Genomic DNA, 16198 nt, shown 5'->3' on the forward strand with positions numbered 1-16198 from the left:
GTGTAAATCGGCATGCTAGAACACTACCTAGATTTTTGGAAGATTAGGTGTCACAGGTAAACTAGCCCACCACAATGAGCCAGGAGAGAAATCTACCCCTCCTAGCTGTACTGAGTAATTCCAATGGATCCACACTGGAGTTCATCATTTCAGAAGCCCTGCTTGCTGTAGATAGCTCCAACTCACTCCACAAAGGCTCCTACTACACATATGAACATATGGCAGAATCCAGCTGTCTACTTACACAGAAAAAACAAAATCAAAACTGTTAGGTACACATAAATGCATTTCAGAAATAATAAGGTACTACAATCATCTTTATTATTTTAAAAACGGTTTTATTCTGTATATTTAGAAACGTGTAATTTTAATAACTGCAGAGAAAAAAAAAATCAGCCACACCTGAATAGCTAATAACTCATTAACAGAATGCAGTGGTATATTATCTAAACAGTAGTAGTGCCATTGTGCCGTAATAAATTGTCTATTAGTAAAAAAATACATTTCAGGGCACATAGTACAGCATCCTTATGACAAATTACAGTAGGGATACTTTTCAAGAATTTAATCAAAGTAGAGAATTCCGAGTTATATTCTTTAAATGCAGCACTTTAAAAGGTAACAACTTTGTGCATTTTTAAAAAATGTCCTCGTTCGTATATTGTAGAAATGCTGCTTTATTGCTGCAGATGTCAAAGTTCAAGGCTCAAAAGGTATGAGAATACAAAGATATCCTTAAGAAACTTCGTTTGTTTTTATATATATTTATATATATAAAAAGGTAAAGCTTATAAAAGTTAATTTACAAACCAAAAACAAAAGTGGTATGCACGCATTATATACAAGCGGTCTATAACATCTATAAATTTTCAAATGCATAGCAGAAAACATACCATCATTTTCTTCTGGTTCTCTTCTGGCTGATGAACACAAACAACCTCTTTCTCTAAACCAAACTCACAATTTTTTTGTTGTTGTTCCCCCCCACCCCAGTCTCTCATGATATAATACCTAAGTAAGCACAAAAGCCATACAAACTTAATACAGAGAACTATGAGAGCTAAGACTATTAAAAACATGAGGGTAAGGCATCCCTGCTGGTTAATAGGTCTGTAATAATGTGGTTAATTTACAAATCCACAGAGGCATCTGAACCATAGTCATCCCACATGCTTTTCCCCTCCCCCCTGTTCTCAGGACAATGTTTCCATACACAGCAAGTAGATGTGTTTGCATTACCTCTCAGCAGAGGAAAACATCTAAACTGTGCTACCCCAAGCTGACTGCCATTTCCTTGGACATGTACACCAAAAGTCATTTAAAAACCAGAGACCAAAAGGTAGTCTTGTGAGTTAAAAACACACAGTTGCAAAAATGCAGGCCAAAATCTGTGGTTTTGACACTGGAGTATGAAACAAATTTAGTTCCTCTGTGTATAGTTTCATTGGTACTTTCAGATAACAACAAAATACTAGTAGTGTCCTTTAACAAAGAAAAAAAAAAAGAAATAACAAAAAAGAAACAAAAAACCCAACACAAAAGAACAACCAAACCAAAGCGTACAGAACCTGCAAAACCCCACCTTGTTCCCCTGTACACTCCCTGCTTGTGGCATGTATTGTGACCATGGTTCAAAGAGTGTACTTGCTAATTCATTGTTAGTTAAAGCAAGATGCTTAAACACTAAGATCCATTATCACTTATAGAACAGTTAATACTTGATAGAGTGGTTCAGTTTATATGTAAGGTCCATCTCAGTTTCATATTATTTACTCAGTCAGCTAACTTAATATTTAGAAGTGGTCAATTAGGACTGAGACACAGTTTGCTCCAACAAGATAGTTTGGATCCCCGGGAAGAGACTTGTTCTGCCAGGTTTTGGGGTCACCTGTGGGAGGAAAACACAATGCTGGTGTTTAGTATCTGCTGTCACACAGTGCACATCTTGAAACAACCAAGCTTTTGGACAGGAGCTTTTAAGTTCTGAAGCAACACCTCTTTTGGTTTTTTTGTTTTTTTTCTTTGTTCCTGTTTTGTCTGATGGTTTAAAAACCCTGCAGTTTGCATGTTCTTAATAAAAAATATCCCTTCATTTTCATATCACATAGGATAAGGTCAGTTATTCAAAACATATGCTGTGGCATTCAGGAACTGGTAAATATCACTCATACTACTCTACAGCACCAACACAGTGCTTTCCATTTGAGACTTATTAACAGTGAATCAGGTGTTCACTGCTTCCTTCCTAAACTGCCATTGACAAAAAAAAGAAAAAAGAAAGAAAAAAAGAAATTTTAGAAGCTAATGTGGGCAAGATGCATTTGAAGTGTCTTGAGACAGTTCTGAGCACAGATGAGGCAAATCAGAAGTCATGTTGTAACTAAGCACTATGACACATTGGTAGTTTTATTTTCTATGATGAAAATAATTGTAGACAGGATTGTAGTCATTTCGCAGCTACATCCAGTATATGTTTAAAAGCCTGAAATACTAAAAGTATTCCAGTTAACTGGTACATAAAAATCTTTACAACAGAGCTGATCTACTCATGATCAAAGGTTCTGGGTAAGAATCTGTTACAGCAGGTCATCAGCTGCCATCTCACCAGACCAAAGGTTACACTCCCTCTGCACAGTCAATTGTCTCTCAAGTGGAGACAGTATTCTTCATTTACCCACCTACAATCACTACCAATTGTTGCCACTACACAAAAGGTGTGACCATCCCACTATGGTAGAAAGTGGTAAATGCACTGAAGTTCTCTTCAGCCTTTCAGATATATGACATTAAATAGCTTGGCCAAATACATCTGCCTTGAGGAGAAATTATAACAAGCTAGAGAACCCAGTCACACACCTGAGACCTCAGTATTAAGTGAGAATAATACAAATTCCACATAATTTTCTTGAACTCATGAAAACAAAATGAAGTACACAATGCACTGAGTGATGGCAACATCTAACGTAGTGACAAAGAATAGAAGTGGCCAGTGTACAGTCAGAGAACACAAACAAATTTACTGCAACCAGCTGAGACTGCTTATTTCAGTCAAAAACCTCAATAATGGTGGAGAATTTTTCCTTTTATAGATTGAGGAAATTGCATTCCAAACTCATATGACCAAATGTATTAAAAGGGCAGAACAGGACTGTAAGACGGTCGGGTCCTAGTCTTGCACATGAGACAGGCAGACTTGTTTCCAACCTTTCCTTCTAAATCCATAGTAAGTATACATAGCTATTGAGGATGTTATTCCCATATTTTCCCATACAACTGCTTTGAAAAGGAAAATAAAGAGATCACTCAGTATTTTTTATGTTCTAATCAATGTGGCCATAAAAGGCAATTTTTTTTCCCAGTCAGCTTTAATACCAGAATCAGTTAAGCTTTTGCAGGAGTTTGACAGTAAAATACCAATGTATGAGGCTTAAATGTGGCAGAAAGGATGTTAGTAAGTGCAAATGAATGTCACTTTTAGGACAGAACATGGATACATTGAGAAAAGATGAGGTAGAGCAGACGACTGAAGAGAGAAAAACCCCAGAATTGTATAAATTGTTATAATAAAGCCACCCCAAGAATCAGAGTCCCATAACCAACTAATTTAGAAAGAGAGAAAACAATTATTTATTTAAGACACAGTATGGTCTACTTACATATCATAAGACAGAATTGCCTAATTTTTAAGTTTGTCTCAAAAGAGCAATGTTATGATATACATCCCATTTCAGATTAACAGAATGTGGTGTTATATTTACAGTACAGAAAGTGTTAGGGTTTAAATATACACGCTCTTGCTTTCACCCACACATGCACGCACACACACATCCCACTTTGGAAAGGGAGGAAAATGTCTCAGTAACTTCAGTTATTGTTTAGATCATTTGAGTCCTCTCCCTTCACTTCAAGTAAGTTCATGAACAGGTGCTATTAGTTACAAAGGAAGTGCTGTGTTGGTTTTGTACATAGTTGTCATATCTTTTGGGACCCTATTGTTTATGAGCCCATGTTTTATCACGGCCATGTATACACACATTGTTAAATAGATGCATGCAACACATGCATAGAGTAGCTTATAAAAAACAACTAAAAATTATTGCCATTAATACCTCTAGATTATTGATTCCCCATGAAGGGGATTGATGCTTTAGTCTTTCAAAGCATCAGTGCTTTGGTGTTGACAGTGATAGATACATTAGTGACAGAGGATATGCGTACATGGTGGCTTAAATGCTGTATACAGAAATACATTTTTCACTCAGTACTCAGATCACATGTGCACATTAACGACTTGAATCTTCCACCATAAATTTTGAAAGTAGCTGAATAAAATCTTAAGACTTTTTCCCCAGATGTGCAAACATTCCTTTTTAAATCTCTGTAACCTCACAGCCGTTTCATGAAATTGCTTGAAACTTGCCCAGAATTCTCAATTAGGCTCCTCACTGACAATTCCAGTCAATACATTCTCTCCCTCATCCCAGAAAGCCACAGTGAGGTAAAAATGAACAGGTAAATAAAATTGCAACCTAGTTGCAACTTTTACTATCAACCAGAGACTTCTGGATAAAGGCAGTAGAGGAGAGATAGGTAGGAGCAAGCAAGAAAAGTCTTTTGGAAAAACCAGCTACATTAGAATAAACTGTAAATGCTTTTACTGCACACCTATAGTTTTCTTAAATGACCGAATTGTTAGCGTCAACTTGCACACATGGAAACAGTTAACAAGCGTTAAATCATGATTTATGAGCATGCAGATTGTTAAGATTTGCCAGAGTCCTATATGGTTAATTAAGCAACAGACAAACACCAGTTATGTTACAAAGGCCAATCAGAGGTACATATTCATTTCCTCTCAATTTTAGTGCGACTATCATTTCAAGTGTATTCAGCTGCAGCAGTCCTCAAGAAAGAAGTCAGAATAGAAAAATACGGTAATATTGAATAGACTGGAGATATTACTCTTTTTCTGCTATCATGGTTCTAGCTATGAATTTGCACCATGAGTAAATGTAAGAAAGACATTTGTAATGAAAGTGAAATGGGAGAGTTTGACACAAATACAATGATTGAGTTTTTATATTACACAGCATCACCTTTAGCCAAAATTACTTAAATTATACGATAGCACCCAAAAGCCCCAAAAGGACAGAGGGAGGACAGCATACCCGACGAGGAGTCGGAGGATTTTAGAGCAAAAGACCAACCATCAGGGGTCATAGACGCACAGTGTGGCAGGCGCAGCTCCACTGGCTTCAGGAATTTTAGTCCATGAGGCCCACACATTACCAAGGGGCTAAGAAGTGTTTCACCTGCAGTTAAGAGAAAGAAAAATCTCTGAAAAATACTGACTTGTGAAATACATTCAAAGTGTTACACAATTCCATGGCAGAGCTACTCAGTAACTCAATTTAGAGAAAAACATGAACATTTAGATCTGTCAGTAAAGAAAAGCACAAGATTGTTCCTCACTCAAGTGACTTTTCAATAGAACACACTACAATCTCAAAATGAAAACTGTTGAAGCCTATTAAGGTAACTTTCATATTCTGTTTTGTTTTTGTTAGAAAATATTTGTATTAAATAACAGAACAACGTACAGTTCCAGCTGTTACCTTTCTCTTTATCCAAAGGTGGAAGTATACTGTTGTCTCTGCAGACTTTGAAATATATTTCTTGCTCTATTCCCTCTGGAATGGCTCCTTGTGGTATAATAATACTAACTCCAGTCTCTATGGAGCTCAATACACCACCATTGCTGTTAAATACACCTCTTGCTGTGGCTACAACAGTGTGTCCATCTTCCTCCTCCTCATCCTCAAGTGCTGTAGGGCTGAAAAGACAGAAAGCCTAGCAGTTTTATCATTATTTCCTTCCTGAAATTCTCTGGCAAAAAACCTAACTCTGCTCCAAAAAAACCCCCAAAACAAAGAAAGGAACCCCTCAACAAACAAAAAACCCCAAATCTTACATGCCCTGAAAACCTTCAGCAAGTAGTTAAAGCAAGAATTCGGACCACCTGAATCTTGTGTTCCCAAGTGCCTGCTTCTGGCATTATACAAAAAGAGCTTACCCCAGCTACAGATTCAGCTTCATAAAAGTAAATGCAACTAATATAAAGTTTTTTTTAGCCCAAAACCCCATTCTGACTTTAATACTAGAAGAACTAAATTTTTACTCAAGTAACACTGAACCCTTCTACTTACATATAGAAAACAAAGCTTGTAAAAATTAAAAAAGAAAATTACACACATTTTTCCAGGATGCCAGGCTATAACTGAAAAGAAATTTGTAACTTAAAGGTACCTTGATGAAGTTTTCAGAACAGTCTCAAAAGAATTTCACTCAAAGAACCAGTAACTCCAAAATGCAGCAGTCTATAGAACTACCTAGCATAAAACATTTCTCAGGTGCTTAATATCATGTAGGACAAACAGCAAAATTTTAAGTCTGGTTCACACATTATTATTATTAGCCTGAAATAAAATATTAATAAAACACTGTTCTGCAAAAGCAAATAGCTGAAGATTGTAACAGTATTTGTGGCTCTTGATATAGTTCTTATACATTAAAGCATATTAGACAAGCACAAGCTGCCATTAAGCAGCTACTGGTTTGTCTCACAGTAAAGAGCACCAATATGAAACTGCAGAAGTTACCTTCCCTTTTCACAACCATTTAACCATTTTTAAAGTATCCCTTATTCATGTGTCCCATGAGGTCTCTCTAAGCACACAACTCATACAATTTGGTGCAACAGCTATGTTTAGAAATTAATTCCTTTTCTAAAATAGATTGCCAGGACAAGTTATTACTATCTACCAGAAAATTTATAATTTAGTATGAGAAATAGGAAGTAAAAGCCATGCCACTTTCTAATAACCAAATGCAAGACAGTACAGGGACATAGAACATATTGTAATATCTATCCTTCGGCAGAATTTAGAATCATAGCATCAATCTTTCAACTATTACATCAAAAGAAATTGGAAGCAGACTAAAAAAAGCTGTATTTTTCACAGGTGACCTATAGATGTACAAGTGGAAAGAGCAGAAGCAGCAGCTCACCTTACAGGAATGGCTTTAGGCACAGCATTGACATTATTTGGTTGATATTTAGGCTTGTCGACCTGTACAGCATAGGTGTCCATTCCACTCTCAAAGTCGGGGGGCTGCGATGAGCTGTGTGCTTTCAAAATTGGTTGAGGAGAATTTGAAGATTTTGATGGCAACTCTGGTTTATGCTGAGCTTCATTTGGCAAGAGATTGTGGTTGAATTTGGGACTTTCGAACTTGCGCTCAAAGGGCCGCGCGGCGCTCGTGTAAGGTTTGGTTGAGAAGCGGTTGTAGGAAGGAGTGACTGGTTTCTGAATCTGCTCAGTTCCATTCACAGGGCCTTTGTCAGGGAAGCTTTTCTGAGGGTAAAAAGTGGACTGCACAGTGTCCTCTCTAGAGGATCTGAAAATTGCTGACTTATTCTGAGGTGGAGGAGGGTCAGACACAGAGTTAACTGCAATGAAAATGAAAATACTTGAACTTGTCAGTAACAAGAAATGTCTAAAGGCATAAAAAAACCACGTTAGTCAATTCTTAATCTTCAGTATAAAATACACACAGGTTCGGCTTTGCTCTCTTAGATCATTTGTCCTCCTCTTGCCTTTTGCACATTATCTAACATTTCATTAAACATGCTGGAGACAACAGTATGACCTTTCAATAAAAAGGTTAAGACTCGATCAAACCCCCAGAAATCCAGTACTGAAATACCATTGCGTACTTGCACAAACCAGAAAATTCAATTGAACTAGGCAACTCCCTCAATATGAAAGTGAAAACAACTTGTTCTTTTGCATTTAGAAGCCTTCAACTGTTACTCATGTCAGAAGAATTCTGGTCCAAAGCACAGGGAGTTTTACTTCATCTTTGCTGAGACAGTACATGTACTACTAACACCTGGAAGCTTCATTGTTTCAGACAGAATCACAAAATAACTTCATAAAACTCAATTTCACTACAGTAAAAAACTATTTTCAATAATAATTATTCCACATTTCAGTTAGAGAACAAAATAGCTACACGTGTAGACATGCTGAAGCAACCCCACAAGCACCTGAGATGCAATGGCTGTTCCCACAAAGGTGAGCTTTGTAACTGCTCACCTTCAGAAAGTGCAGGCTTGTGGTGTGCTGGGAGAGACAGGACAGGGCTATTAATTGACTGTGGCTGTGTGTACTGGACTGAAGGAGCAGGAGGAGGAGTTGTAACTTGAGGGATTGGCTCATAGCGTTTTTCACCAACAGGTCTGTCCATTGATTCAGTATCAGTTGGTTTCCCCCTGTTGAAATAGAATTAAAAAACAAACATTTGACTGTTCAGTTTCCTCACAGCTCCTGCATTCACTGCTATTTTTTGTCTTCTATGATCACCTGATTTCCATCTTTTCCTATAAACATTGAAACATTATTTTCTTGAATAGCCTGTCTCAAGTATAAAAACATTTATTGATAAGCACAAGAGATTCAGACAACATTGACCTTTAGAAGATTAGTAACACAAACCAAGGCAAACAAAAGGCAGATGACATTTCAGGTGTATTTGCATAATTGCCTACTAGATATCAATTTTTCAACTTCATTTGGAGTAATTTCAATGAAAGAATGTTCTCTAATTTCATGGGTTTTCAAAAGAAAAATGTAAATCCACTTATTTTTGGGGATGTTTTTGAAAAGCCTAATTAGCCAACAGGACCATGGATTCTAGTATAACTTCTTTAAATACACCTAGTATTTGAACAATGCCATCTTAATTAGAAATGTAATCAGCTTAAGCTTCACTAGCTTTATGTGCATAGTGTATTTTAACTTTAAAATCTTATTTTCAAAACATTTTTCTTATGCTAGAAATGTTTATCCACAGGTTTACTTCAGAAAATGATTGATTTCACAAACACCTGTAATTTTGGACCGCAGTATGTTTATTGCGCTTACTTCCAGAATTTGTGTTTCAAATTTTAGTGCACATAATGCCTGTGATGAAATGTAACAGTGAGAGGACACCTGAAAACATCCTCACATCAACAACAGTCTTACCACTTGATGTTCCTTTTCAAGTAGTCATAGCTAGTGTAAGAGCCAAGAAATCTAGGTGATGGCAAAGCAAACAGCAATAGAAGAATGAAAGAAAATAGTCATTCTATCTTGAGCATATTATTTCTTTACACTCTATGTTAGTCCTAGCAGCTGTGATATGACAAGGTTGTTGAAACAGACACTATTCACAGAGAGGTTTCTGACAAAACCTTTACCATATGCATGTGCACAATGATCACAAATTCAATATGAGATTCAGTCAGTGAATTAGGAGGTAGTCAAGACCTTGGATTGGCAGATATTAAAAGTAAGAATGGGAGTACACTAAGGCATTTGTTACAATCTGCATAAACAAAGTTATTCAATACATCAAAAGAAATGAACAACCTCACACATGGTCTAATTTGAAACAACTTCTTCAGTCAGAGCATTCACAGAATAATTGTACTTTTGTATTGCACTGCAGATATGTACTGAGGGCACATTCATAGCAACTGTTTCTCCAGCACTGTCAGTTCATCCAAGAGCCCACACCATAAAATGCTTCTGGTTGTGTTTTACAGGATCTAAAAGGACATCTTAGAACTGTTCACAAATACTGGGAGAAGCAGAGAACCAAAAGTACACTGATAGCTTCCCTTGATTTTTGACACTTACCTTGCTTTCATGTAGCAAGAAAATACATTGTACATGAGGACAGCTTTCCTTCACTCCTTCACTTTCTGTATACTCTTATGTATTTAACAGGCAACAATTCTAGACACCAACCACCTTGGTGCTTCAGAGGAGTAGGCTATGAAACTAAGAAAAGGCTGGTAACTTTTGAAAGTCTGCTTGATCACCACATGAATGAGAAGATCAGTGATCTAAACAGCATTTGTATGAACATATCTCCAAAACCAGAGCAGCAAAAAAGATGACTTTAGATCTGTCTCAAAGCTTCCATTCACACTGATTTAATCTAAAGCCAGCAAAAGGAGTCGTTACAGCAAGCTCACTCCCTGTTGCCTTTACTCCAGGTGGGTAGGAGCTGCTCTCTCAGAGTGTCCATCTGAAATCACTGCTGCCCAGAGGGAGACAGGAACCAGGGAGGGCAGCCCTGTGAAAGCCCACAGGAAAAACCCAACACTGCACACTGTGTGGCAGCATCCCAGGGAATGAATAAACGGGGAAGGGTTATCCTTTTGATGAAGGGAGGAGAGCACAGAGCTGTGTTTAGTGTGAAGCAGTTCTGTCACAGGCTCCTGAGCAAGGCTCAGGCACAATCCCATCCCCACACTCAGATCCAAAGTGATCCACAGCACAGTGATCCCTTACAGCTTCTAAGTGTGTACATGAAGTTCCCCTAATTATTGACAGGCTGGTTTTTAACCCATTTCCCACCTCATCTTCATTACAAAACTGTTACTTTAATTTGAAAGGAAGCAGAAATGAACCAGTGGGACCCAGCCTGTGGGTGCAACAGCAACCACTGTGCTGACATTCAACAGACTCCAGCTCACAGACACTCAGCAGTCTGGATGTGCTCCCCACTGCCTCCTCAGCTGAGCTGCAGCTGCTCATGTGAGTACTCTTAACCTACTCAGTACAGAAATCTGCAGTTACCTCACTCTGCAGCATGTCAAGCTAAAGCAGGTAACTACACTGAACCAAGCAGCAAAAAATCCACTACTCAGCCACGTGGATATCTGCCTCAAATTGCTTCAATGAGATCCATTGAAACACATTCATTTACAATCTACTATTTTCTCACATCAAGAGAAACTATCCCTTATTCTACAGCTCCTGACAACTGTAATATGCAGATATGGCATTATCCTTATAAAGCAGCTTTAGCAATGGCATAAAGTTCCTAAATTATGAAAATAAACCCCCAACAAAATAAAAGAGTAAAACAATTTGTAGTGGGAAAAATATGTACTGTCACCATACTTACTCAGTGGCAAAGAACTTTACATAATTTGATGTTTCACATTAATATTTAACTCTAAGAAAGTTGTAGCTGTTGCTCATGAATAAATAAAATCTGTCCTCTGTACCCAGAATACATTATACGGATTATTCAGAAGCAAGAGATTACATAATCAACAGTTCCTGTATAATCCAAATTTAGTCCTGTTTATTTTTAGAAGAGTTTATTCACAGAGTAGCAATTACCATAGAAATTCACTGGGAAAAAAGATTAATACTGAGCAAGTAACAGGAACAATGTGGAAGCTGGTGAAAGAAGAGTCCTAAACACGAATGCCTTCTCAAGACAGCAGTTGTTTTGTGTTTCCACACAAGGGCACTGCAGAGTACTAGAGCCAGTACTGCCCAACTGAGCAGAAGCCTTGTTTATCTCTTTCCACTTACATTAAAATTTTAGTATTTGTCTATTTACACTGGACTACCTGGGTAAATTTTCTTTCCCATGTCTGTCCCTTCCTGTTAAGGGTTACATTCTTCCACAAAGCAAAAACACAACACATGTTTGTCCCGTACAATACATGAAACTGTCAGCCTTCAAACCAGTATTATCTTACTCCTCTCTGTGGCACTAAGAGGTCACCTTCCCATACATACAAGCCCTGAAGTTATACACTAACTCACTAGCAAAACACAACTGAGCAGCCAAAAAATACAAGTGTCACAGCAGACAGAAGCAGTAGGTAGAAATATGGAACAATCTCTCTCAACCATGAGCTGTTCTGCACCAAAAATTCAATAGTTGTGTCTGTCTCTCACGCTTTTCACCATGACAACACTGCAGATCAACAAATGTACAAGGAAAGCTTTTGACATTCTCCATCTGAAGAATTTTACAACCCTCACAATTACTTCTCCCAAAGCATGACTTGGATTTTCAATGGCAACACAGTCCATGCCTACAGACCAAAATGGATCATCTGTAGGTAACACTGGGTTTTGTATGTGAGAGTGGAATCTTGAAAGTTACTGCTATGAGGCCAGTCAGGACAGTTTTCTTAGGTCTGTCCTATGATGCCCAGAGAGCAGAACAGCTAAGCTCTCATCTTGCCAACAGAAGACACTGGGCAAGTCAAAAGGAAGGATAAGAAGCACCCTTGCCTGTGAATCAGAACTGGTTACAGATATCCAATACAGATATCATTAGGGAAAAAAAAAAGTGAAATCTTTAAAATCTATCAAGCTTTTTGGAGTATTCCAACATTCTCAGGTCACAAAGACAGACACTGGAAGATCACAGACATTATAAAACTTCAGCTAACTAGTTTGTTATTTCATTCTAAAGATCTTACTTACATTGAAAGTGCCAGATTTTCAGCCTGACCTGAATAGTCCATGTATCAAGCAGGAATTCAACCAAAGCTTTCAAAAATTACCCGGTTTTCAAGCTGCATTCAGCAAGCCAAGGTAGCTTTTCACAGTAACATCTACAAACATCTTGTTACAGTTTCAAAAAAAATTTACAGAATCAAAACAAATTTAAATAACTGTGGAGAGTATTCAAAAAGTTTGTGTAAGTACCCTCCAAAACAGCCAGCTCTTTACCTGCATTAAATTTGTGTATGAGCTTTCACACAATTTCTGTATCAAAATGTTCCAAATCAAGGAAGCAAAACAATACAGGAAACAGATGTTTCCATCAACAGATTAAATTCTGGCCTCAGCAATATTCCCTAAAGGCTCAGTTTCCTAATGTCAAACATGGCTAAAGTGCACAAGAACAAATGCATGCAGAACTGGAATAAATCAAAACCTTTGTTTTGAAAGATGTGCAAGCACTACTGTACTAGACTAAGAAAATACTTTGTTATGTGTTGCCTATGATCATAAACAGAACACAATCCATGATCTTGATGAGGCAATTGATTTACTTGCCCCAGTAAGTCCATGGTGACTCCAAATTAAGTGGGAGTGTTGATTTGCTGGAGGGTAGGAAAGCTCTGCAGAGGGATCTGGACAGGCTGGACCAGTGGGCTAAGGCTAACTGTGTGAGGCTCAGCAAGGCCCAGGGCTGGATCCTGCCCTTGGCTCATTCCAACCCCTGCAATGCCACAGGCTGGGGCAGAGGGGCTGGAAAGCTGCAAAAGGCCCTGGGGGTATTGGTCAACAGCAGTTGAACATGAGCCAAGTGAGCCCAGGTGGCCAAGAAGGCCAATGGCACCTGGCCTGTGGCAGCCATGGTGTGTCCAGCAGGACTAGGGCAGTGACTGTCCCACAGTACTGGGCACTGCTGAGGCCACACCTCAAGTGCTGTGTCCAGTTCTGGGCCCCTCACTGCAAGAAGGACATTGAGCAGGTCCAGAAAAGGGCAACAGGGCTGGGGAGGGGTCTGGAGCAGAAATCTTGTGAGCTGCAGCTGAGGGAGCCTGGGGGGCTCAGCCTGGAGAAGGCTCAGCAGAGACATTATCAGCCTACAACCCACTGAAAGGAGATTGTAGCCAGGTGTGGGTCAGCCTCTTCTCCCAGGTAAGAAGTGACAGGATAAGGAGGAGTAACCTCATATTGCACCAGGGAAGTTTAGGTTGGATCTAGGGAAATATTTCTTTGCTGAAAGGGTTATGAGACATGGTTATGAGACATTGAATAGGCTGCCCAGGGAAGTCATGGAGTCACCATCTCTGGAGGTGAAAAGATGTGTAGATGTGGCACTTAGGGACTGATTTAAGTGATGGACCTGGCAGTGCTGGGTTATGGTTGGGCTTGATGTTAGTGGTCTTTTCTAACCTAAAGAATTCTATGACTGTAAGTAAAAGTAATGTGAAGGCCCTGATACCTGCAAAAATGATTAATAGACCAAAATAAAATGTTATAGAAGTATGTGCTTGTAAACTAAAGCTACACCTAAACAGAAACTTCAGACTTCACAAACAGAAAAGTTCATTTAAGTACCACAGGTCCCTGAACTCCACTGAACACAGGCAGAATTTCTGGTTTAGTCCTACATGCCCCCCACCTTTTCCAAATTTGAAAAACCCCAAGAACCCAAACTTACTTAGAATAATTGCTGAAATTCAGCTGGTTCTGTGAATGGATTGGTTTGGTGGGCTCAGAGTGATGGCTGGCAGGAACCTGTGCCGATGGCTTGTTTTCAAAACTCCTGCGATCGAAGTAGGAGAGCTGCTTGCGGTAATACTCCTCATCCTCCTCGGGGTCGTAGTGGTTGGAACGCACAATGTCTTCAGGTGGCTTCACTTGAGGTCTCTGTGGTTCTGGGGCCCTAACCAAGAACAGTAATAATGGTTGCCTGGCCCAGCTGAACAAGCATAGTGCCCAAATTACAATTCTATTTTGTAACCTAGCTAGTAATACAGTAATGTACGTGTATTTATTATAATTGCACTCCTTGCCTTTTTACCTACATTGCATGGGAATTAAACAGTTGTGACATACTATAAGGAAAGAAAATCCTTATTTCCCTTATACCTTACCTTTTCCCTTTTGTTTTGCTTTCTAATTAGCTCAATTTAAGACAGAAAAAAGTAGAACAAAGATACTGAAGTTCCTTCCTCAAAAATGCTGAGGAACTGTATCTTTCCCCCACCTCCCATCAATCAGACCCATGAGAACTGACTTCATGCCTGCTTTACTACTGATACACAAACCACACTGATACACTCAGCTCCTCTCTGCAGTTTCCTATCTGAAGCACCAAGATGTGTTTCTGAATATTCCAAACTCATATTGAAAACTAAATTTAATCAGTTGTGCATCTACCTGTAGGTTGTTTTCTCGTGCTCATACTGGCTTTGAGAAGTTGGTTTTGGACCACTCACACTTGTGAGTGCAGGCTTAGGTGCTAATTCTGGAGGCTGTAAAGAAAAGCACAGCATATTCTCTTAAATTCTAATATTTAGAAGGATAAAGCACTTTATGACTAAGAAAATTAAGACTACTTTCCCTTCCTCCAAAAGAAAAAAGAAGTACTAGCAAAAGAAGAATTATAGGAGCTTCCAGTATAACAAGATACCTGGAAGTGTTTTCACAAGAAGTGTTCAGGTTCTGCTTTTAAAACATACCACATTTAGGTTGCTGAAAGGCAATATTTTTGCTTCTGAGACAATATTTCACTTCTTGCAGTGCAGCCCCATTAGCAAAAAAGCAGGATCTAAAAAACTTAAATGACTTACCTTGACAGTTGATGTATCACTGGTGTCCTTCATTTTTTCCAAAGATGGGGATCTTCTCCTTTCAAATATCTTAACCCTACTTCGCACAGACTGTGGTTTCATGGCTGGATCTTCTTCTTCCTCAGCTAGAGATGGTGGTGTAGGCAGTGGTTTACTGTTGGAAGGCAAAACTTCTGGTTTGGTTTGTGATGAAGGGGGAGGAGGAAGAGAAACACCTGAAGTGCTGTGAGAAGGTTCATATTGTCCAGCTTTAGCATTGTAAGCTTGAGGAGGACCTTGCTCATAGCCCCTTATGTGTGGATCAAAGTACTGCTTGGGTTCAGGAGAGCGAGATATGGCTGACTGGTACGGCTGAGCCTCCGCCTTGTATCGGCCGTGGGCGTCGTAGCCCACCGCGTGTTGATCTTCATATCGCACTTGTGGTAAGCTGAAGTTCTTGGGGGCATGCTCATAGCGAGGTCTGCTCTCATAGCTCATGGCAGGGGGCTCCTCAAAACGAGGTTGTGCTGGGTAGTAGCTGCGTTCTGTGCTCTCTTCTAGATTTTGTCTGGAATCAAGATCCCTAGGAGGCTGGTTTTCATAAGCTGTTCTTGTTTGGTTATAGGGCTGTTTCTCCTCGTAATATGTCCAGTGCTCCTCGTAGGGAGGCACACGGTCATCATAATGTAGGCGAGGGTCATAACCACGAGAAAATTGATCTACATAGTTTGTAGAGTCATACCTATAGGTTGACTGTTCATAATCCCTACTCGGCTGTTTTTCTGCATACTGAGCCTGGGATTCATAGATCAGATTTGGGTCTCTTTCCTGTCTCTGTACTGGGTGATTCATTGCTGGCTGTTTTAAGACGTAGCTTTGTCTGGATGCATCTTCATTAATGTATGGATCCTTTCGGTACACCTGTTAGAGAGAGACACTTCTCAGCTAAAATGAAGAGTAACCTCAGCTGCAGTTGAAAGGTAGTATTTGAAACAAACCCAAGTTTTAAATATTGGCTTTAATTTTGTTTAAAAG

General features: G+C 39.0%; 1 protein-coding gene across 6 annotated transcripts in view; it reads right to left on the reverse strand.

Annotated features, from left to right (window-relative positions):
- Window positions 1–339: 339 nt before the first annotated feature.
- The window catches only part of TJP1 (tight junction protein 1), a 147031-nt gene continuing 131172 nt past the window's right edge, over window positions 340–16198 (reverse strand). For 3 of the 6 annotated variants that reach the window (XM_058811780.1, XM_058811782.1, XM_058811778.1), the window contains 8 exons: window positions 15185–16084; window positions 14772–14866; window positions 14050–14274; window positions 8160–8335; window positions 7069–7510; window positions 5616–5833; window positions 5169–5312; window positions 340–1888 (listed from right to left, as the gene is read on the reverse strand). In XM_058811780.1, coding sequence (XP_058667763.1) covers window positions 1794–1888; window positions 5169–5312; window positions 5616–5833; window positions 7069–7510; window positions 8160–8335; window positions 14050–14274; window positions 14772–14866; window positions 15185–16084 — 2295 coding nt within the window. In that variant the 3' untranslated portion in view covers window positions 340–1793. The remainder of the gene's footprint in view (window positions 1889–5168; window positions 5313–5615; window positions 5834–7068; window positions 7511–8159; window positions 8336–14049; window positions 14275–14771; window positions 14867–15184; window positions 16085–16198) is intronic. The other 3 variants (XM_058811783.1, XM_058811781.1, XM_058811779.1) reach the window with 2 other exon arrangements.

This window comes from Ammospiza caudacuta, chromosome 10 (genome assembly GCF_027887145.1).
Source record: "Ammospiza caudacuta isolate bAmmCau1 chromosome 10, bAmmCau1.pri, whole genome shotgun sequence".
In the NCBI taxonomy this organism is placed as follows: Eukaryota; Metazoa; Chordata; class Aves; order Passeriformes; family Passerellidae; genus Ammospiza; species Ammospiza caudacuta.